Source organism: Catharus ustulatus, chromosome 5 (assembly GCF_009819885.2).
Source record: "Catharus ustulatus isolate bCatUst1 chromosome 5, bCatUst1.pri.v2, whole genome shotgun sequence".
Lineage (NCBI taxonomy): Eukaryota > Metazoa > Chordata > Aves > Passeriformes > Turdidae > Catharus > Catharus ustulatus.
Genome location: NC_046225.1, coordinates 68,135,902 through 68,157,984, shown reverse-complemented (window position 1 = coordinate 68,157,984; position 22,083 = coordinate 68,135,902). Strand labels below are relative to the sequence as shown.

The window sequence follows — 22,083 nt, the reverse complement described above, 5'->3', positions numbered from 1 at the left end:
CCTTATTATCCTCTTCACTCCCATTGTGATATCCCCAACAGGAAAACTGCTGTAGAACATATTGTATTCTGGATAAATCCCCTTTTTGATTAAAAAGTCCCTTTAGGATAAATTTCTACTGTTCACTTATTCATACACACCTGAAGGCAGCATTATTGGCCCATAAACATTATGCATGTTAATTCAAATGCCATCTTACACTTGTGTGCAGGTTTCCCATAAAGTTTCCCCATTGTTGCAACAATGAAGCTGAGATTCCCAACATCATGGAGCTGTAACACGTTTTCTGTCCACTGAAATGGCATCCCAAAGCCATGCAGCATTAAGTCCTCTGGAAATGACAATTCTCATAAGACTTTTAACAGCTGTACCTCATACAGGGGGCAGAACAACACAGCACTGGACATTTATGCTTCCCAAGGATAACTGTGCATGGAGATCCAAGGAGAGCTGTTTTCATTGCAGACTTGTATCCCCCACAGGAAAGATTATTCAGGTGTGACACAGGCAGATCAAACATGCCTGATGTGTGAAGTGGCCACTGACATAAGGTATTTTGGGAAGGGAGATTTTCAGCTGGTGGCCAGAGATAGCACAAGGCAATGCTTAGTGAAAGGCTGGTATCAAGCTTTGATTTACCACCCCTTCACTATATGGGTGCCTTCCATTTTCAAATTTAAACTAATTTCTTTCATGTCATTTGCAAAGTGAGAAAGAGTTAAGGCCAGTTTGTTTGACAGGATGGCAGCTGTCACTCCATGTAAACATACCCCAAAATGAAAGAGCAATCCAGCACATGGAAGTAGAAAGTCCTGACACTTTAATTATCTGAAGAGATTACAAGATGAAAGTCTTCCTTGAGGCAAATGTATATTAGTATTGATATAGTCATTGTGCTTTTCAGTAAGAGAAATAAGAGTCTGTATTTACATAAGAAACTATAGTGTCTGAGATCTTTAAATATCATATTTATGGAAATGATTCTGAATTACAGCATTTACAAAATAAAAACAAGCTTAAATAAATATTCAGTGCATTAAATAAGATTTTTTTCCACAGAAGCAACTTTTTGTGCATATTTATTTCACAATTGAAGTTTGTTGCAATTTTTTTATCCTATAAAAGAAGCATTAAATTTCTTGTGTGTTTTTCTGGTTTTTTTTTCCTAAAAATAAAACTGCAATAATCATTGCAATGTGAAGCCTGAGATTTAAGCCTGAATAAGTATCATTGCTTGCACCACATAACCCATCTCCCACCAATCACCCAACCCCATGCCTTTCCAAACTCTGGTGAATGAAGACACTCCAACCCAAGGATTTCATGAGAAGGATTCCAGGTAACTAATAATAATAAAAAATATAAATAAGTGAGGATAACACATCAGAGCTGACATTGTCTACAAACAGCATCATAAGGCTTGTGCATTACACAGAAACTAAGTGAATCTGTTTCATCTGAATCAAAATGACAGTAGTGCCAAACTGCAGCACCCTTATATGGCTCATTAACACTGAACAGTAAACCACTGAGCAAAGGGAATGTCCCCAAATAAATAAATAAAATTTAAAAAAACCTAACACTGGCCAGTTTTGCCTCATCATTTTGAGTGACGACCTTTCTTGAGCGTGACACCGCAAACAACTTCCCCATCCATTTTTGTATTTATCACTTTGAAACACAGTGTGTAACACCACGAGTCAGGAAAGGGGGCACAGCAAAGAGCTCTTGATCTCGTTTCCTCTGTAACCACAGCACACACTGTCTTGCTTTTCATGTGGCCAACTCAAAGCAGGTCCAAATGCCTTTGAAACCTCAGTGCTCAGGGAGCTCTTACTGCAAATAGTTCGTGCAAGATCATAGCATGAATCCGTGTGAGTCTTATTTCTTTCCTCTCTGACTGGAGACAAGAACTATTCCCTGGTGTTTCAAATAAATACAAATGTCTTCTGAGTTGTTAGCATGAGTGAAGTACCAATATGCACTATTTTACATGGTTACTCTGCCAAATGTGGATAACAAGTACCCGTCTCTGGTTGACCATTCTGTAAGACCTTTTGGATATCTCATTACATATTTGCCTTTTAAAAAACCTCAGTATGGGAGAAATCATTTGTCTTGTCTACTAAATTTTGCTGCCAAACTGTTTAAAAAAATCTATTTTAATATGAATTAATTTATTTGGTAGCCACTTCCTCTGAAGTTTGTTAAGTTTTAAATGCTGATATAGAAACCAAACTTCTGTGTCAGACTTTTATTAACAAGATTTAGCATAAACGATTCAGATTATAAATACTTGCAAAACTCCAAACTATGGAACTGGAAGTTGTAAAAATTTTTAGAAGTCAACTTGGAGTTATTGCTCTGCTCAGTAAATGAAAGGCAACAGAAGTATACTGTTTTAGGGTCTCCAGTGCTTCCTGTGGGATTCACTGAAAATTTTGCCTTTGTAAATATTGAATACAGATTTGGAATAGATTTGCTTTTACTAATCCTAGCATAGGTAGCAGAAATCTAGAAATGGGGAAGTTAAATGGCAGCAGGTGGGAGAGTGCTGATGCCCACAGCCATGCTGGGATTCCAGTGGGCACAGGAGTGTCTGAGCTTTGGGACTGATCTGCTGGGGATGGACTAATTAACTGGCTACTCTGTTCCTAGCATGTAAGATAAGCAGCAATGCCTGTTCAATTCTCTGAGCCCTATTTCCTTCCACACAGTGCATTTGTTCTGCATATGGCATCGTAACATTAATGTTATAAATTTATGGAAGACTGTACTGTAGCCTCAGAGCTACAGACGCTTCGTAGTTCCCTTTAGCAGCTTAGTAAAATGCAATAAAAACTGTCTGTACAAAATTTATAATAATGGAATTATAATAATGGTCAAAGCCTACATACCCTCACTGGGTCCCTCTTTCAAGTTAATTCTTGGCTTAGGTCAAATACATCAGTCCATGTAAGACTCCAGGAGACACACCAGTAGTTTAATATGTCAGATACCAGCTCTGTCACTATAGAAAGGAGTGACATGGAACATGTAACAGTGAGTGCAAACACGGACAGGCTTCATCTGGCCATAACGAGGTAATGGAGCAGAGTGGGACGAACAGCGGGAACAGAAGATCTGAAAAACAAGAGGGAAATTTCTCTTCAGTTCCTCTCAAGAACAGGATGGGACAGAGTTGATTTCAAGGGAGGGGAGACTGTATGAGCTGGCACCAACACCATCCTCAGTACAGCAAGTGAAGGGCCCCAGCAGGCAATCCCTACCCAATGACCATTTTATCTGGTCAGGCTCAGTCCCTCTGGTGAGGGTGCCCAGCACTGACAGCTGGCCTGTCCACCTCTGCAGGTCACAGGGGAAGGCAGCTCCATCAGAGGTGCAAAGCAGCATCTCTCCCTTGGTTTTAAAGAAAGACAAGGGGAATATTTGTGAATATCTCCAAATTTCATGCTCCTGCAAGTCCGCTACATGGTTAACAAAAGCAGCTTCTCTACCCTCTTCCTTTCTAACTTGTACAGCAGCCAGTAAGCAGAATGGGATTGCAGATTTCTGGCTTCCTGTGGTACATGACTGCTTTTTAATCCCTCACTCCCTCTTCCACCCCCACAAACTTGCAAAGAAGCAGCCCTGCTCACCAGAGTGATCCTGCACGGGTCTGGAAAGAAAGCAAAGGGACACACAGTCCCTGCAGCTGAACTGTGTGTGCATCACCCCTGGCAGTGCAGGCTGCCCTGGCTCATTAGAACTTACAGCAGTAGTCCAGAGTGACTCTGTGTTGGGGTGAGAAGTGTTCTAGGATCTCAACAGGGAATTCTGCCTTTAGCTTTGTACAGCTTACTGCTGTATAAAAGTCAAACCCCTCCTCAACCATTTGTGAACATTGTGAGAACTGGCAGCCCAGGCACACAAAAGCACCAGTGAACTGAGAACCCTGGCTGAGTGTGCACATTTACTGTGCAGCCAGGTTTCTGTGGTACACATGAATTTGCTGCTCTCTTTGGTGGGCAGTTCCTCACATGTCTCACTGAGTCATTACCTTGCCACAGCTCCGACAGTGGTGCTTCCTGCGGATGACTGTGAAAGGAGCCTTGCATGCAGTGCAGTAGCTGCAGACTTCATCTGGAACCCAGTCAGGAGGATCTGTCAGAAACACAGCAACAAAAGGGAACATAAACCAAAAGGGAATAAAACCAAACATGTGATTATCAGATCCTCAAGGAAATAGGGAGAATAAAACATAACAGCAGCTGCTTTCATCTGCATTTCTCCAGGTGCTTTGTGAACAGTAGCTGAGTGAGTTCAGGATGCCCAGGAGGGCTCAACTCCCCTCTTCTCTGCCAGAAGCACATGAGGCATTAAGATGGCCCATGACAGCTTTGGACTCAAAATAAAATCTACCTTAGTCAAATGCAAGTGGCAGGGAAAAGGAGATAAGCAAAATAAAGGAGATTATTAAAGCAGAGCTGGATCACAAGTATTTTTGTCAGTGCCATCCACCATCAAAACAAGCTCAGAGCTGAGATCATTCCCAGCCTCTTCAGCCTTCCCTCCAGAAAGACCAACTGCTTTTCTGCAATTAGGCAAGCAACTATACAGGTAATAAACCCAAAGCCTGATTACCATCTGCTAAATTATTAGGACTCTTACTGGAAGTCACCAGTAACTACAGTAAAACCACAAGATCAAGTATACAAGGCTTAGCAGAGAAAGAACTTGCCCATTATCACCAACAGCATGTCTCAGTTGTTTATATCTCCTGTGAGCTCTCCACCCTCCCATAAAAGACAAGCAGGGAAATCATTTGGTTTTGGCAAGGCAGAAGGTATCAGGCTCCCTTCTGTCGAGCTGTTTCTGCTCACGACAGGCTGACATGACCCCAAAGAGTCTGGAGTTAAAAGTGCAGAAATGATGAAGCTGACTGCTTAAGTCAGTTGGTAAAAATCTAATGAGTGCAAAGCAAGTTCTGTCCAGAAGGAATCCATAGACATGGTGAACATGAACTGCTGGGTGTATTTATCCAAGTTCCCTGTATGCAGCTTCTTTCTGAGTATTATTTACAGTTTGCAAGCCATGCAATTGCTGATTTATAAACCTGACAAGCAAGATCCCTGCCTCAAGGAGCATACTATCAAACAACAAAATATATGGTGCAGTTAATGGAGAGGTTAAAAGAGCTATAGCTAGGAGCAGAAAGATAATTAAATGAAAAATCCACTGTTTTGTTCCAACATAACTATGATCAGTTTTCATGTGTTTGTCACATTGCAACATTTGTCAAACTAAAAGTGCAAAGGATATAGCCTTCAATGCAAGAAACTGCTCAAAAAGCAGATTAATAAAAATAAAGAGAACTTAGAATTTGACTTGGCTTTTGCAACTCTCTAAACTATTTTAGAGGTTGAGCTAGCTTAAGGAAGCTATCCTTCACTTCAATCAGCACAGCAGTCTGATAAAGGCTACACCTACAAGGCCAGTACCAAACCCAGAGGCTGAAGCACAGAGAAATGACCAATGTGGTCGAAAAAAAGGAGATTGCACATAGAAGCCTTCACCTCATCCCTGAGAACAGTTCACCAGAAAATGTTCTCTGGGTACACAAGGCCACAAATTCCTGGTTCAAAAGCAGGGCTTCCTTCAGCAGCAGGGAGATGTAGGACTGCCAGCTTAAGTCAAGCATTAATAACAGTGGAGCCAAGAGATTTTTCTTTCCACTTCTTTTCCTTTTCTGCAATCTCCCTAGACAGTACATGTATCTTGTCCAGTGAAACTTACTCCTAATATCAGTTGATGATGTAGATTTTGAAAACTTTTCATCACTTTCTCTGATCTGAAACCATGTCAAGCCTGACAGAGCATCCCCATGTGTTCCATCCAGGAGGCCCTTTGGGTTATCATATTTATCCAAACCAAAAACCAAAACTATGAACCAATAACAATACTCCCATTTAAAACTTGTCTCTACATAGATTATGTTTTCAAGGATTTAACTAGCATTGATTCTTACTCATGTTGAAGACAGTAAAATTATGAAGTTATTAAAGCTCTGTGTCACCAGGTCTCCCTCTGCAGATCTGGTGGAAGCAGGCTCTGTAAGATGCTCAAATAGGTACTGAAGCTTTACCAACTGCATTGCAGTGTGGGCTACCAGGTTCAGATAGCTACTAAATTTAATATTCACAGAAAAACCACAAAGCACAGGCCCTTTCTGCACCCCCTGTAGCATCCCAGTGCAATGTGCCACTTCTGCAGTAGCTGGAGCCGTCACCACTTCTTCCCTCACATCACAGGTAGGTCACACACGTTTTAAGCCAACACAAGCCCACCACAAAGACTCTGAAACTCATCAGCAGAAAGCAGTTTTCTTATCAGCTGTTTAATCTTTGGTTTCTTTGATGGGCTTTTTTTGTTTGCTTTAGTTTTTTTGGGGGAGAGACAGTTGTTTTTTCTTCCTCCCCCAATATTTTTCTGCTGTTGCCCTCGAAGTGCAATGCTGGAAAAGTTATTTTTTTAATTGATCTTGCATGGATTTGCCTCCATGTTAAATAGAAAGAATAACTGCAAAAGATCCCCCAAAACAAAAAAACAGGAAAAAAAAACCCACACCAAAAAACAACCCCTCCAACAACAAAACAACAAACAAAAAAACCACACACAGTAAATTTTGATAAATAAAGACATTAAACTAATAATCATACAATCCATAATTCACAGTTACAGAATCACTTGACTGACAGATGAATTAATCTGAAAACTTTGTTTTTTGTAAAAAATAATTCACAACTTATCGGCAAGGCACTGGAACAGTACAACCCTCTGCACAGAACAGCCTCCCACAGCAGAGGGACTCTGCCTCCACACTGGTGTCACATCAGCTGATTGACAAAATTAACAGGTCAGTAGGGTGGCTAAAGGGCACATTTTCCCCAGACAGTGACTCATCAGCAGGGGTGCACAGTCAGCCCCTGCCCCATTGCCTCAGGGCTTCAGTGCCCTCCCAACCTCCCAACTGCTCCACCAGGATCTGCTGCACTGCAGCACACCCCCAAATAGTAACACTTGGTTATGTAACAGCTTTTAACATTCAAAATGCTGTACAAATGTAATTGCTTTAATCCTCATCACCCAGCTACAGTCATTGTGTGGGGAGAAATCAGGAGAGGGATGTCTTGTACAAAATCATAGTGGTGCAGCACTGAAGTAACATTTGAAATGGGGAACTTTGGGCCACTGCCCCAATGCCTTTCCTTCCAGCTGACTGAAAATGGCCTTACACTGACTACAAACACAGTCATGTGTATTAAGACTATGCACTCAGAAATAGAATGCAGTCCTGGACTGGAGCCTCAGTGCTCACCCTGGCAGGAAGGATGAAGTCCTGATGATTCTCTCTGAGCCCACACAAGCCCCAGTGGATCCCACCCCTTGGTTCCCTTCCCCAGCCTCATCTCGCTCAACCTTGGGAGAGTTGGGAGCAGCATCTCTGACTTACACACATCAGCAATTGAGTCACCAGGCTTTTTATAGAACAGGCTTTTGAAATCCTCTCTGAAGAGCCCTCTCATGAGGCAATAAAGCTCCAATTCGAGGAGTGGAGAGTGCGTTACACGAATTAAACCCCGAGCACGAGCCTGAAGATGTGCTGGAAGCAGGGCAGCAGCATCCACAGGCTTTTTATGTTACAGTCCTTCTCCAGGCTATGCTGCTCCATTAGCTCTGCATGCTGCAGCAAATAGCAACATCCAGTCTCTAAAGCATTATCTGCCTGTGCTTCAGGGATTTGGACAAGGAAGGGAGGGAGAACCTTGTTCCTGGGCTAATTGGCCCAGTGCTTTATCATGCAATGAGAGTTTGGAGAAATCTGCTGGGAAACAGATGAAGTCCACAGCACAAACATCAAAGAGGAGGAGGAAGGGAAGGAAGGGATTAATGAGACAGACTACAGATACAAATTTTAGAAGAAAACATTAAAAGCATGCACAGAAAAAGAGGCAGAGAACTGAAGAGAAACAAGTATTTAAATGTATAAGAAACAGGTTTAGAGAACGGAAAAGGCACAAGATAAAATTAAATAGTGTTAAGACTGAAAAAGGCTCTTTAACCATTCAAACATCTTGCATTACAATAATGAAATTTTAATATTTTTATTTATTCTGCAGCTTTTAGCATTCACCTTTACATGTCTATGCTATCTCATTAGCTAAAAGCATTTTCTGCTCCTAAAGTTAAAAGTCAGATAAATCCAAGATACTGGAGCTTTAAAAGAACATAACCATGGAGGGGGAAAAAAAAAATCAGACACTGTAAACTGATGAACAAATTAATTAGGCTTAAATATATGCATTAGAACTAATACAGTCTCATCTAACCTTAGAAAACCAAGAAGATAATCCCTCTGTCTCAGAAGACAAGAGGAAGAGAACATGGACCCGGATCCATCAACTGTGATGATTGAAACATTAGCCTAGAAAGCTGAAGTTTTTTTCTGTGGTGCTGAGACACAAGAGACCAATGCAGAGAGACAATCCCAAAAGTTGTTGGAGCTTGCAGAAGGTCTAGGCTAGCAAATCTATACTCTGGCAGGAAACAAATCAGCAACAGGCACACCACAACTCCCTGTTGAAGAGCAGCTGCTAAACCCCAAGCCTGTGGTGGTGTTTGTGTTACAGCCAGGCAATTCAGAGAAAAGATCTCTTTCTGCATATTTTGTTTTTAAGTATTCCCCATGCAGAACTCCACCTGAAAGCTCCTCCTGCATAGGTGTGTGTTAGATTTCAGAGCACTTCATGCAAAATAACCCTGATTAGACTTGTACCAAACTAACCTGCAGAGGGCTGCTCCTGCAGCAGCCTGTGGGACTGACACTGCTGCAGCCGTCGCAGCGCGTTACCCTCACAGCTGAAAAAAGGGTCACACGGGCTTGCTGCAGCTCTTCTGGTGAAAGCAGCATTGCAAATTCTCACAGTTTTAAGCACAGAAAGTAGAAAACTAAGGTGACTTGACTTTACCCCTCGCTTCAACTGCCACAGTAAAATGAACCTTTTTTGTCCCTCATCACACCTGATTTTCCACATGTCATTCTGGGCAATCTCTGACTTTGATGTAAGATTTCTAAGAGGCAATTGTACCAAAGAAATCTTTGTCCTTGCTCAGTAGATTCAATGCTGATTGCAGCCAGCTTGAAATTTTTTTAAAAAATAGACTTTATGCTTTGTATGATTTGATGAAAATTTTCGGGGTGAAGGAGAAAAGAGGTACACACTTCTTAGCTTCAGTTCTGGAAAAACAGCTTTCTTACGATGGAATTTCTGTGCAAATCTAGAAAGTTGTCACCAAGACACTGAGCTTTGCAAACTTGGGCTCTGCTCTGCCTGATTCAACACCACCTTGAATGATGCCATCCTGTGTTCATTCTGTCCAAGCGCATGAACAGCAACTGGTTCTCTGGGCAAAATAATTATTTATATTAAATGGAGCAACTCCCATGGAAAAAACACTGGCTTCCACTGAAATATGGGTCAACTTTAAATCAGATGAAGCAGAGACTTGGATCTTCCATATAACAATTTGTAGGAATATTCTCTGTAAGATCTATCAGTCATCATAAAATAAAAATAAGTTGATAATGTAGATCTACATAAAGCATACCAGAACACTCAAAACATGTATTTATTAGACAAAAAGTTTCAAACCTAATGAAAATCCCAGTTATGATGTTGGAGTTGAATAAGCCTGTTCCTTACAGTATTTAGGGGATGTTTTCCCATAAGTACTGCAAAGAAGTCTCAACAAGTTCCACATATTGCCAACAAAGAGGGATAGTTTTTGAGAAGGAAAAAGGCTCTGAGCAAGTTCTTAAACCTAATTCAGATCTAATTATAGCACCACAACCTAAAACCTGTAAGAATCCTGTAATTCTACATGCACGATTAAATATGCTCAGTTGATTACAAAACATTGCCTCCATATGGAAATTTGATGCTAGATATCTCTCTCACAAAGTGTAAGCAGAGTTGCTGAAAAGGAAAAAGTGAAAAGTTAAGGTGACAGGACATGTTTGGCAACTGAACTGTGCAACAGTTTAACTTCTTTCATTTGCAAGGTGCTGCTGGTCATCATTATAAATAACAGAGTAACCATAGGCACATAGAGGACAAAAGAAAAACTGAAGCATTCAGCTGGGGCTGAATGAGCCATGGTGATTAGATTCTGCACATACAGGAGCATGGGTGGGTTTTTCTGACCTGGTGACTTCTTACTGCAACAAGAGCCTGAACCTCAGGACTGTGAACTCCTGAGCTGTGCTGCTGGTTAGAGACCAGTCAGAGCCTGTGACTAGACAGGAGAGGGTGGGATGGCAATGGATCAGGGAGAAATTGTGTGTGCTGTGAAGCAAACAGATGCTAACACTACTTGGCACAAACAGGTATTTGTACTGGCAGCCACAGCAAATCCATTATGTCTGCAGTTTTAAGTAGGTGGTAGCAAGCAAGGCAGTTCTGTACAGATGCTAGAGGGATAAGGAGTGAAAATGCACGTATGGCTGCAGGGAGCTGAGATGCTACAGCAAATATTTTCATGGAGCACCAACAGTTTCATAATGCTTGCGGGTTTTCCTTGAGAAAAATCTTCAGATTTCTAAATTTCTCATGCTTATTCTAGGACAAGAAGTGTACCTCACTTTCTTAGCCTGCCTTTAACTTCATTAAATGGATAATGAAAAATATTTGCATTTCTCTCAGTCATAACAGACCAACCCTCCCATCTCAAAACACATGTAGGTAAAACTCATTTGTCTAAGTTTAGTATTAAAATAATCAAGCTCACAAGGATAAATGTAATGCTTCCAAATATGGAGAGCAGGGTCACACATATGCTTTATCCCATTAACAAACTGATAAATGAAAACATAAAAAGGTAATAATTTTGAAGCCACAGAAGTTGTGTGTGTGTACACCTATGTATATACATGGGAATCTGCTACCAAATACAAAGCAAGTTTTCTGTTAGGGCTAGAAATAGAATTCCAGATGCATAAATGGCAGAAAGACACCAAACTTCTGTTTGGCCTTTCTAAAGCTGTGCTGGATATTAACAATGACACAGCTCTGTCCTGATCAGGGATGCATTTACACTGGGTTAAACAAGAGCCATTTTCTTACATTTTCCAACACAGAGGTTTCCTTTACGTCGCGTGTACCTATGCTACCCACTCTCAGTCAGCTCTCATCCAACAGTGGTTTGTCCAAGCTGGAGCTCAGGAACTTCCCAACAAGGTTCTTCCTGGGCTGGTTTGTAGCTCACCAGGGCACAGGGACAAAGGCAGTACCATGGAAGTTCCCAGCACACAGGCCCTGTTACTGCAATTGAGAGTAAGCACCACTGGCAGCCAAGGGCCCAACCTTTCTGCCCAGTTGTAGCCTTGCTTTGAGTTTATACACAGAACGTTGTACTCCACTGGCTATCACCTCCATCAACAACCAGGACAAGGAATTTTACTATATTTTCGAATTACTAACTGAATATTGCATAAATTAATATTCTACCATAGGAAAAGAAAATTTGTTTTACATTCTCTCCCTATAAATATTTCCTTAATACTCCATTAAATATAAGTGTATATACTTCCTTGATAATAATCTTAGAACACTAGGACAACAAGGATTAACATACAGACCATAGGCTCATGCTTTTGTTTTGGAATGCCAATTAATCTGTAGTTTATCATATTTCAACCTTCAAAAGGTCACAGGACTTAATTCTTAAACCCTTGCCAATGTCAGTTGGCTCATAATAAACATTCATATTTGTTTTATGACCCAGACCAGCTGGTGGGTTTTATATACAATGAGAAATCTGACAAAAACAAGTGATTCATCTTCATAATGTGAGCAGAGGCTGAAACCTTCAGTAAAATCTTAAGGCCATTTATTTGGTCAGGTTGCAGGGCTTGCTTTCCATCTCTGTTTTTTTTTTTTTTTAATATCATTGATTGAATGCAATCTAAAACATTTGCTACATTTGGTTAGAGGGATTTATTTGCTAATAGGGAAGAGCTTTCCTGGCAGGTAGTTGGCTGGACCTTCTCAATTCGATATGCACTCTGCCACAATGGCAGAAGGGAAGAGCTACTGATGTGCTTTGCTTTGAATTGTTTTCACTTTCAGTTGAAATAATTGAGTGACCTGAGGTATAGAACTGACATACAAAAAGAAATTAATTAAATTTGATGCAATGCTCTCAGTCTTTGTGTTGAATCCCTTTACAATGATAATTGTGGTGTACTCTTGTACTCCTGTTGATGAATCATGGCCCAGATTTGGCCTGAAGGACAAACCCACCAGGCTCTCTGCAAGAAATAGGGAACAATGTTCAAGCAGCAAAAGTTGCCTTATCCACCAGACATCTTTCCCCTGCACCCAAACATCACCCAAAGTCAGGGGCTGTTCCTTCCACAGTGGCCAGCAAAAACAAGATACATGGGGAGGTGTTGCAAGGAGGAAAAGGCACCTGGCTGATGACGTTAAAATCTTGGTGGAAGTTTATGCCTCATGCTGGATGCCTTAGGGATGGCAAAACCACCTATCCCATTAGCTATCCCTGCATATGTCAGCAGAAAAAAGTCTGTACAGTGTTGCCAGTAATGACAACTTGTGACCTGAAGGGACAGGGGTTCGGCATGTATTGGAGGTGAGAGGTGTTTCTAAAGTTTCCATAAATTCAGCAAATTGATCCACTTCAGATATCCTTTTTACCAGACTTTCTGTGACTTGTGTTTTGGAAGGTGGAGCTCATCTCCATACTTTTCAGCATTCTCTGTCTCTTTGGGATACATAAAATCCCTGCCCATCAGGAATGGAGCCAAGTCAGAAGAGTTGCACTGGTTTGTACGAGTAGATATTTACAGCATAACCACTTACATACAAGCCAAGGAAGGCTCCCAGAGAAAGCCTGCAAGGAGTCTGGTGCAGACATGGCCAAGCCTTCCCAGTAAGCCTGTGTGAGCACCAAAAGAGCAGAGAATCTGCAGGAGCACCTCCTAATTGGTTCAGTTTAGAGGATATGTTAGCATGGGAAACATTGGGCCAAGGCAGCCAAGCTCATTCAGGCATCCATGTGTATTTATTCAAAAGGGACTTGGTTATCCCACAAAGATCTGCTTTCTACCACGCAGGCACACATAAAACACCTGCTATTCTGGAATAAAAGTGCAGGCAGGGGGTTGTTTTTGTTGAAGTTATCTGTATATGCTATAAATACTGCATAGCTGGTTTTACCATTCACTTAGGGCAGGGACATAATAGATTCACGCTGCCTGGGTGCTGCAGAGCCTTTTGTACGTGCAAAGATTCCCCTTTTCTGCATTGGCCATAGCATCACCTAAGTACCCAGACCATTGTCCTCTTATTTCAGTAAATAACATCACTTCTCCAAACATGAAGTATTCTCTGTGACAATAGCAGCTGCCATAAAAGGCTGAAGAACCTTAAAAGCTGAGCAACATGCCAGGGAAGAGAAGTGACTTTGCTGTGACAAAAGGTACATCCATTGTGAGAAGGTTATGAAGCATCCTGCAGTTCAGAATAACTGGCTTTCAAGTTCTGTAAGTCAAATTCACCAAGAGCATCAGCATCGATCCAAAACAAAAGACAATGAATTGAAGTGGTAGAGAAGGAATAATCTCACACTCTTACAATATAGCCTACACATGGTAAGGATTTTGCTCAAAGATTTGTTCCTTCCTGCACCTTCTGTGACATTCTGAATTACAGCACAATAGAAAAATCAATTAAAATGACTACTGAATAGTTCTTTATCTGCCTCCAAATCATCCTCCTCCAGAAGAGATAATATTTCTACAGTGCATTATACATGAATTAGCCCTGCTGTTCTAAATAGATTAGATCCTTTAGCCTGCAGCTTTAGAAGAAGGGTAAGCAAGCAAACCATGGGTTTTATATAAGCATAAAATAAGTTATAAATGCCTAGTACTACTCGAAAATCTAATCTTTGAGAGTTCTTCCCCACCCCCTGAGATTTCTGATCATTATTAGAAATGACATGAACCAATATTTCTTTTCTGTTGGTCACCACCCTCCACATACAAGCACAGGCACACACTGCTTTATCACCCAGCTCTGTCATCCTGCATTCCAAACCTCTCACTGGAAGGACAGCAGTACATGGACAAATAAATAACAATACATCAAGGTTTTAAAGCACAAGGAAATTACTGCACATTTGATTTCTGGGAAGCTCAGACAGTTTCATAGCTGATGGTTGTCTTGTACTTCTCACTTGACCACAGACATATTACAGCTTTGATAATTGGGCTCCTGGTGTGCTGTAACCACCACTTAGCCTTGAAGATCAAAGCTGATTGCTTTCTTGTTTGCTCCATCTCATATATCACTTTGCTCATTCTTTGACTGCAAGTGCTCTGGTATCTTTTAATCCATTTTTTATACTGAGTTTGCCATAATAGGACTTTAGCCCACAACTAACTGACGAAGCTCAGATTAATAAAAAAGAAACAACTTGTGAGCTTTCAGAATACTTGAACCTCAACCAAAACTTTGAGACTTATATGCTTTCTTCATTCTTACCATGCACTCTGTGAGATTTGAGCAGCCTCAGCAGACTTACCTAAAACTATCCTTTTCTTTGAAATAATATGATGAAGAATGAGAAAAATATTAGCCAAAATATCTTGATCAAAGACAAAAGTGAAGAAAATGAAAGCACTTCTACCCTGGGATAAAGCAGCACATCCATATGCAGCAAATGATATAAAAACCCTCTTAAGATTTGGCTGAGAAGACCTTACTTAGGGCCTTGGATCTCACATAGCCCTCAGAAACTCATCAGATGTAACATCACACACTCTATTAAAGCCTTTACTGTACAGACCCTTTCTGCACTGACACAGATGAATTCATACTGAATATAACAATTTGTGGATAAGAGTTCCACGAGGCTGTTAGGAAACCTGAAAGAAATATGCTCAGTTTACCTTCTGACTTTGTCTCTAAAACAGCATGACAACATTTTATACTCACTTTCCAGAGCCAAACATTAAAAGACTTTCATTTTAATGATCACTCTTTTATACATCAGTGTTGTCTCATTTTAATACTTAGAAAAAAGAAAATACCTTCAAAGTCCCCATCTCTGGCTTTTGCTGCAAGTTCTGAGGATGATATACTTTCTTGACATAAAGCACAGTCTTCCAACGCTGCATTCCTTAAACCATGATTAACTGTAAAACAATTCAAAATGTATTCATATTTTTCCAATTTTCACTTAAAAGACTCATGTTAGAACTTCTGGGATTAGACCACAGTAGCACCTTCTTAGACTTCTTGCTTTTTCTCTACCCTGACAAAAGCAGTGATTTACAAGTATCCTATTCTTCTTTGGGATGACAACAGAAATGAAAGATGCTGTTATTACAGGACATGCAGTCTCACTTCTAGTTTAGCTGCAACTACATTTTATTTCCCAGTTCCTAACTTGGATCTTTTAATACAAGCAGATTTTGAGAACAATGAGAGATTCCCAAGGTGAATCACACACATCAAACCACATATATCAAAGAGAAGCTTCACCCCAAAACTCCTCTTTCTTTGCTCATTTTGTTTATGCTTACTTTTGCCAATGCCATATTTTTAAATGCAAGAGTTCATCCATTAGACATTACATCCATCCAAGTACTATTGATTAATACATATTTCCCAGTGATAATTCTTTACAGCTCCAGATTCTTTATTACTCTTACTTGAAGGCTCAGGAGCTCTTGTGCTCTCTTTCTAGCAATTCTGTCTAACGCCATTTATTTATTTATTTTTTAACAATAAAAAACACAGTCTGTTTTCACATCATGGCAGGCTGCCACCATAAAACTGTTGTGGAAGGTTCAACCAAAAGTGACAGAAGACTGTAATGCATGTTGTGCATTATCCCACTGCAGAATGGGGACTGGAGTGTTGGTCTTTGCTGCTAACTTGACCCAACTCTTAACTGTTTCACATAAAAACCTCAATGCTTTTAAATGAAACTGGGAGAAATAAAACCTTTTCAATCTGGTGGAAAGGAAGTAAGAAAAAAAAAAAAAAAGAGCTCTGGTCACTTTCAGATGCTGGTAATTCTAATGATAACAAAGGACAAAGGTAATTGCAGCCTTGCTGGCATAGCATTCTTAGATAAGTTAGCAGCCTTGCCACTTAGAAAAGAAATAATAAAAATGGTCACAGGAAAAAAAATCTTTTGTTGATCTAGTTCTGGTTCCAGTACTTTAATTATCTAGAAGTGAAATGTATTTTTCTATCTTGAAGAAATTCTTCACTTTCATCAAGACAGGACACATTTCAGCATCTTACTGAGCATTCTTATCTCAGTCTGTTCTTTGGGCAACTTAAAATGCACTCAGTGTGAAACAAATCCGGGGGGAGAAAATAAATCTACAAAGTCCAAACCCTGCATAAATTATGGGCTGTAAACTATATGGGCTACAAATACTGTGCTGCTGTTAAATACAGAAATATGGAAACAGTAGATGAACTCTGAAGACTTTAACTCTTTAATATTTGCCTTAAGACAAACTCATGTGTTCCTATCCAATGACTCCATCCTGTTTACAGTCTGTTTCCATGACTCCTCTTAAACTGAGGTGAAATCATTGTACAGTGAATCCTGGCAAAAAGATAACAATATGTTAGGGGAATTCTTGCCAAATAATTTATGGATCCCCACTGGGCTACCAGCAGAAATTCATTATAGAAAACAAATGTTTACATCTTTTACCTTTCTTCTGCTTTTCCTTGTCTTCTGTTTCAGGTTTGGTCGCCATAACTTCAAACAAGGTCTTCAAGATACTTCTCAGATCACTAGCATAGTTTGTCTGCAGCTGGTCAGCAACACCTTGAAGTTTGAGAAAATAGACAAATCATTTCTAGACTGTTTCACCATCCTCTAAAAAATTACTGAAATCTGCCTGTTAGTACCAGTAATGGCCTCACTCATTTTTAGGGGATCACTTGCTCACATTAGGAATAAAAATTGAACATCTGATTAAACTAATTCTCCATAATGGCCAAGTTACATTCTGGTTTTTATGCTACCTGCAAGCTGATACGTATCTTCCTTATCCTTTGGCAGGAAATACTGAGAGATTCCTTTTGTATGAAAACACAACTGCTAAGTCAAATTTCATTCCTTGAACACAACAGGGCATCACCAGGGAAAAATCAAACGTGATACAAGTCCAAATTGCTCAACTCTATCTAAGGTGCCAGCATCTCTGATTCTCTAAGTTCCAAACAGGTAACAGGTCCTTCTAAACCAAACTGCAACTCAGGCCCCAAAAAGAGTCCTCCTGAACTTCATCTCCAGTACTTTCTACTCAAAAAAAAGAAACCAAAACCAGTTTAATAATTCAGTGAGTCTCATACCTGAGATACAGACAAAAAGGCGGTGAATAAGATCATTACTGCCATGAAATCTCGATCTGATCTTCTCTCGCGTGGCAATTTTGGCAGCCTGCAAGGCGAGCTGGATTTCTTCCTGATCAATGTCATCAGATGAACAAGAACTTGTCATTAAACTGCTGTCAGAGAAAAAAATAATGTAAAGGAAAGTAATGCAAATCTTCACTCAGTTGTTCAGGATGTTCAGCAAATCCTAAAGGATTTATGACTCAGGCAAGACTCTACAGTACCAGAACTAATTGCTGTAAATTCTTGGTGAAGTTAATCAGCATGCAACCAATCACCATCACGTTTGATTTTCACTCTGTGACAGCTGCAAAAAAACTTGAAGCAGAAAATCGCTTGTCTGTGTTTTACTGCATTTTTCCTTAGCTGTTACAAAGTGCTGCACCATTTTTCACATTAACTTCTTCTAAAAGTTCAGTCCAGAGACCATAACTCCACCAAAAATCCTGAAGGGGAATATAAACCTAGAAATGTGAAGGTCAGTTCTGGAGTCAACTTAGAAATTTAGGAACATGAAAATTATTTGAGAAAAAAAGGAAGAAATTCTGAATTATGTTACCTTAATATAGCAAGAACAGAATCTAACTATAACTTCATCCAAAAAAATTGAAAGAGCAGCAATAAAATATGATTTACACAGTAGAGGTAGGTTAATTCCCTTATAAATGTAACGTTAGAAATTGCTGAAATGTCAAACTATTGTAAAGAATGGCTCATCAACTCTAAAGAGATTTAAATGTGCCACCAAATGTCTACTCAAACTTTAATTTTTCTATTAAAAAACCAGATGCCAGACATTCCCACACTTTCACCACCACCATCCCTACCACTTTCCTCTTACAGAGAAGCAGCTTGAAATAACCTGATACAGCAGGGAAGCCTTGGGAAAAATCTTCAAATATCAGGAATTGCCTTAAGTATTTGTAAATCAAGATGTTTAAACCAGGAAGTACTTAGGGGAAAAGTAGCACTCTGCCCCTAAAAACCCTTAAATGGGACTAGAGCACAGGATGTAACTACACTGAAGTCCTAAGGACTCACTGTGCTGACCAAAGGAGACAGGAGCCTTCTTACTCCACCACATTCAAGTCAGAGGGAAGACTAAACCATTGCTCTCCACATACTGGAAACAAATCAATATTGCAAATTATTACAAAAAGCTAGACTATTTTACTCAAATTCATACTTGTGCTGTCCAAAACTCCAGCACTCTTCACTTTACAGACAACTACCGTGCTAAAAGAAGAATTACTAACTGCACGTATAACTAGCATGTATAACAAAAACATAATTTCTAACCCATTTTGATTTCAATCTGCTTTTATCAGGTACAGAAACATTCACCATTTTGCAGATCACATCCTTATGGCAGTATGCATGAATAGTTATTTTGGGAGAAGACACACAGGTAACATAATTATGACAAAATTTTATAGGCTATAGTTTTCAAATTCTACCTGTAGGCTCCACAGGTAATCCTTTGAAATATAAAAGAGAAATAATTATACCACCCAACCTTAAAAGCCCCAGGAAAAGCAGACTGAAAATAAATAAGTACTGGAGATTAGTCATTGATAGAAATATCAATGGAAGATGTGTAGCATGAGTACCTTAACTGGCCCCCCAGTCTTTCAATCACAGAGTAAAGACTAGGTTTGGTTTGCAGGAGACTCATTTTGTTATCTTTTTGTTTTTTTTATATTCCTGTTATCTACTGCTACTAACAAAAGGAAATTCTTGTAAAGAGATGCTATTTCTATGTTTACAGTTCCAGCAGCACCATGACTGACTGGGCTTATCAAAGACACCGAGAATGAAGTGAGAATTTTCTTTCAATTTTCCTTTGTGTTTCCTTAGGGGTTATAACAGATATTATAACAGCAAGCCTGTCAGTGTGGAAAGGCCTGTGTTCAAGACAATGAAAATGTACAAATGTGGTTCACAAAGGAATAAACTGAAAGGCAGTGAGAGCCAGGAAGAGATTCCTGACTCACAAGGGTGTGCAGTCAGAGGATGCCTGTTCACACAAACCCTCTCACATACAGATAAAGGACTTTGCCTTGCAACATGGCCAAATAGGCTCTAATTCTTGTTTGATGTAAGAATTTCCTTAGTGATGCACACATATGCACTATAAATTGCTCTCCAAGGCAAGCATGGACCTCCTGACAGAGTCAAATGCAGTATGTGTAATTATATAACCCCAATACAAAGGTCTCTTCAAAACTCCCAATGTATTGAAACTTTAGTACAGGGGAAAACAGGACCACTGATCAAGGATCACTTTTCTCTCAAAATCACAGCTGAAGAAATATTTCAAAGGAAGGTGCTAAGTGGGCAGAGAGCTGTGAAGAGTGCTTTTCAAGAACACAAGCTACTTGGTCCTGTGCCGTTTTGCAGAAAGGAAGAAAGGCTCATTCCACAATTCTGACCAATTTTAATAATAATATTTGCCTTTCTGAGCCTACTCCAGCTAGGAGGAAAGCATTTTTACCTACTTCATCCAGGGAATGTGGTTTGACCTATTTCTGTTGCAGACTATTCTGTTAGTTGTGGTGTGTTATTAAGACTGGCCATGGCACCACAAGACTGGCTGGGACTTTTTTGTCCTCAAAATCCCCAGCACAGAGCACATATGAAATGCTCCAGCATGTCTGCACACTCACATTTATGACATACTTTCATATGCACACTCCCATGTAAACTCCAGTATTCACACACAGGAGGTTCAGAAAAGAGGGTATTTTGTACTTGGGATCATTTGTGCTACCACAAAGCAAAAAAAATTGATGTTCCAGAAAAATTTAAAACTGGACCTAAGAATTGCTACAGAGTTAGAAACAATTACTCTGCTTTTACCAAACCACATCTGACTTAGACAAAAATTACTCTCAAAGAACAACCAACAACCATTTGTTCTTTACTTTAAAGTATATCTGTTAAATAATGTAGCCAAAAATACAATACTGTAATGACCCTCAGATATGAAGTCAGAACAGAAACACTACAATTGTTTCAGAAAAAGAGCAAAAGAAACAGCTTTTTAAAATATAACAGAGTATCCCAAACAGCAATGACTGCATCCTTGCAAATAGATTCTCACGATTTTATAAACTGATACTATAGAAAACAAACCTGTAATGTGATTTACACAGTGCAGTTTAGCTTATGTTGTTTTTTTTTTTTTAATTTTTATTTTAAAAATAACTTTCCTACTTGGCTTATCTAACATGGATAATTTGGATCAACATTCTCAGCCAATACCAGATGTTTAGGAAGCATTTCATTAATGTCAGGCTTGGACCTGGAATATTTCACAGCCAGAATCTGCAGAATCATGTCTCATTGCACAATACAGCCACACTACTGTTACAGACAAGCCCTCATTTTCTCAACTCTTTGGTTGAAAGGAACCCTGAGTAACCCAATGAATTAAGTAACAAAGAGGTAACACCAAAACACACAGAGAATGCCACTTGTCAAACATTTAACCATATACACAATGCTTATCATGCATTAATTTTTCAGACTGTAAAAACATTGCAACGCTAACACAATGGAAAGTAAATACAAAGAAATAAGATGTTATGTCAAAGGTTGATTCCAAGCAGAAAATCTGCTCATACCTTATAAAGGAACAGCTACCCTGAGGCAGATAAAATGGATTAGCTTTTTGCTTAACTTGGCTTCAGCCACCCATTTTAAAATTACATTCATCTATTACATTAGAAGAGTCATAACACTCAACTTCCAAGGTGTATCTCTAGAATGGGTACCTGGTCTCAAGGCTTTACTGTGAAATTTAGCCAAATATGGACCAGCAAATAAAAGCCAATAATGCAATTACATACAAATATGCTTACATATTTGCATACAAATATGCATACTTTAAATAGAATCTTTCACCAAGATGCAATCTGCTCCGTAGCTTTTGTGTTCCAAAGGACACTTCTGGGGCAGTTTAAGTAGCAGTAATCATACATAATGGAAAACAGGACTGTGGAACAAGGTTATGACAGACATTTTCAGAAGTGGACAGACATTTTAGGGAACCATCTGTGATTCTGTGTGCTTTGAGCTGTGTTTGTTGGCCATTGACACTCATCCAAAACCAGTGAAAGCATGTAAGTCTAAAACCAAACAACCAAAGTCAACCAATTCAACGTTGGTCAAAATTTAAATATTTCACATTTATGCGCAAAACATAGCAGCAGCTGTAAAAATCTGTGTCCACTCACAGATGTCTCCTTTCAAATTTCTCTAGAAATGTTTGGCTCTTTAAAACAGATCTGCTCTGCATGAATGCAGAATGTATGAGATTCTCTGAAAGAATTTCTCATTATTCACAAACCAAACCTCAGAGTATCTTAAAAATGCATTAAATATACAGTAGTGACAAAAAGAATTCAAATACAAAAAAATCAACTGAATCTTCATGTTTTCAAATTAATCACAAAAAAACCCTAATAAAACCCCATGATTTCTTTATCTCTTAAAATCTTAATAGCAAAAGAGGGTCACTTCTTGCAAAGGAGAAAGACTCATTCTACTCTAATATCACAGAATCAGAGAATGGTTAGGGTTGGAAGAG

The 22,083-nt window shown here is 39.5% G+C and overlaps 1 protein-coding gene across 4 annotated transcripts in view; it reads right to left on the bottom strand.

The window, feature by feature from the left end:
* Nucleotides 1-797: 797 nt before the first annotated feature.
* Nucleotides 798-22,083, bottom strand: part of ZFYVE28 (zinc finger FYVE-type containing 28) — a 148,396-nt gene continuing 127,110 nt past the window's right edge. For 2 of the 4 annotated variants that reach the window (XM_033060645.1, XM_033060647.1), the window contains 5 exons: nucleotides 17,451-17,605; nucleotides 16,804-16,920; nucleotides 15,155-15,259; nucleotides 4,040-4,143; nucleotides 798-3,123 (listed from right to left, as the gene is read on the bottom strand). In XM_033060645.1, coding sequence (XP_032916536.1) covers nucleotides 2,992-3,123; nucleotides 4,040-4,143; nucleotides 15,155-15,259; nucleotides 16,804-16,920; nucleotides 17,451-17,605 — 613 coding nt within the window. In that variant the 3' untranslated portion in view covers nucleotides 798-2,991. The remainder of the gene's footprint in view (nucleotides 3,124-4,039; nucleotides 4,144-15,154; nucleotides 15,260-16,803; nucleotides 16,921-17,450; nucleotides 17,606-22,083) is intronic. The other 2 variants (XM_033060646.1, XM_033060648.1) reach the window with 1 other exon arrangement.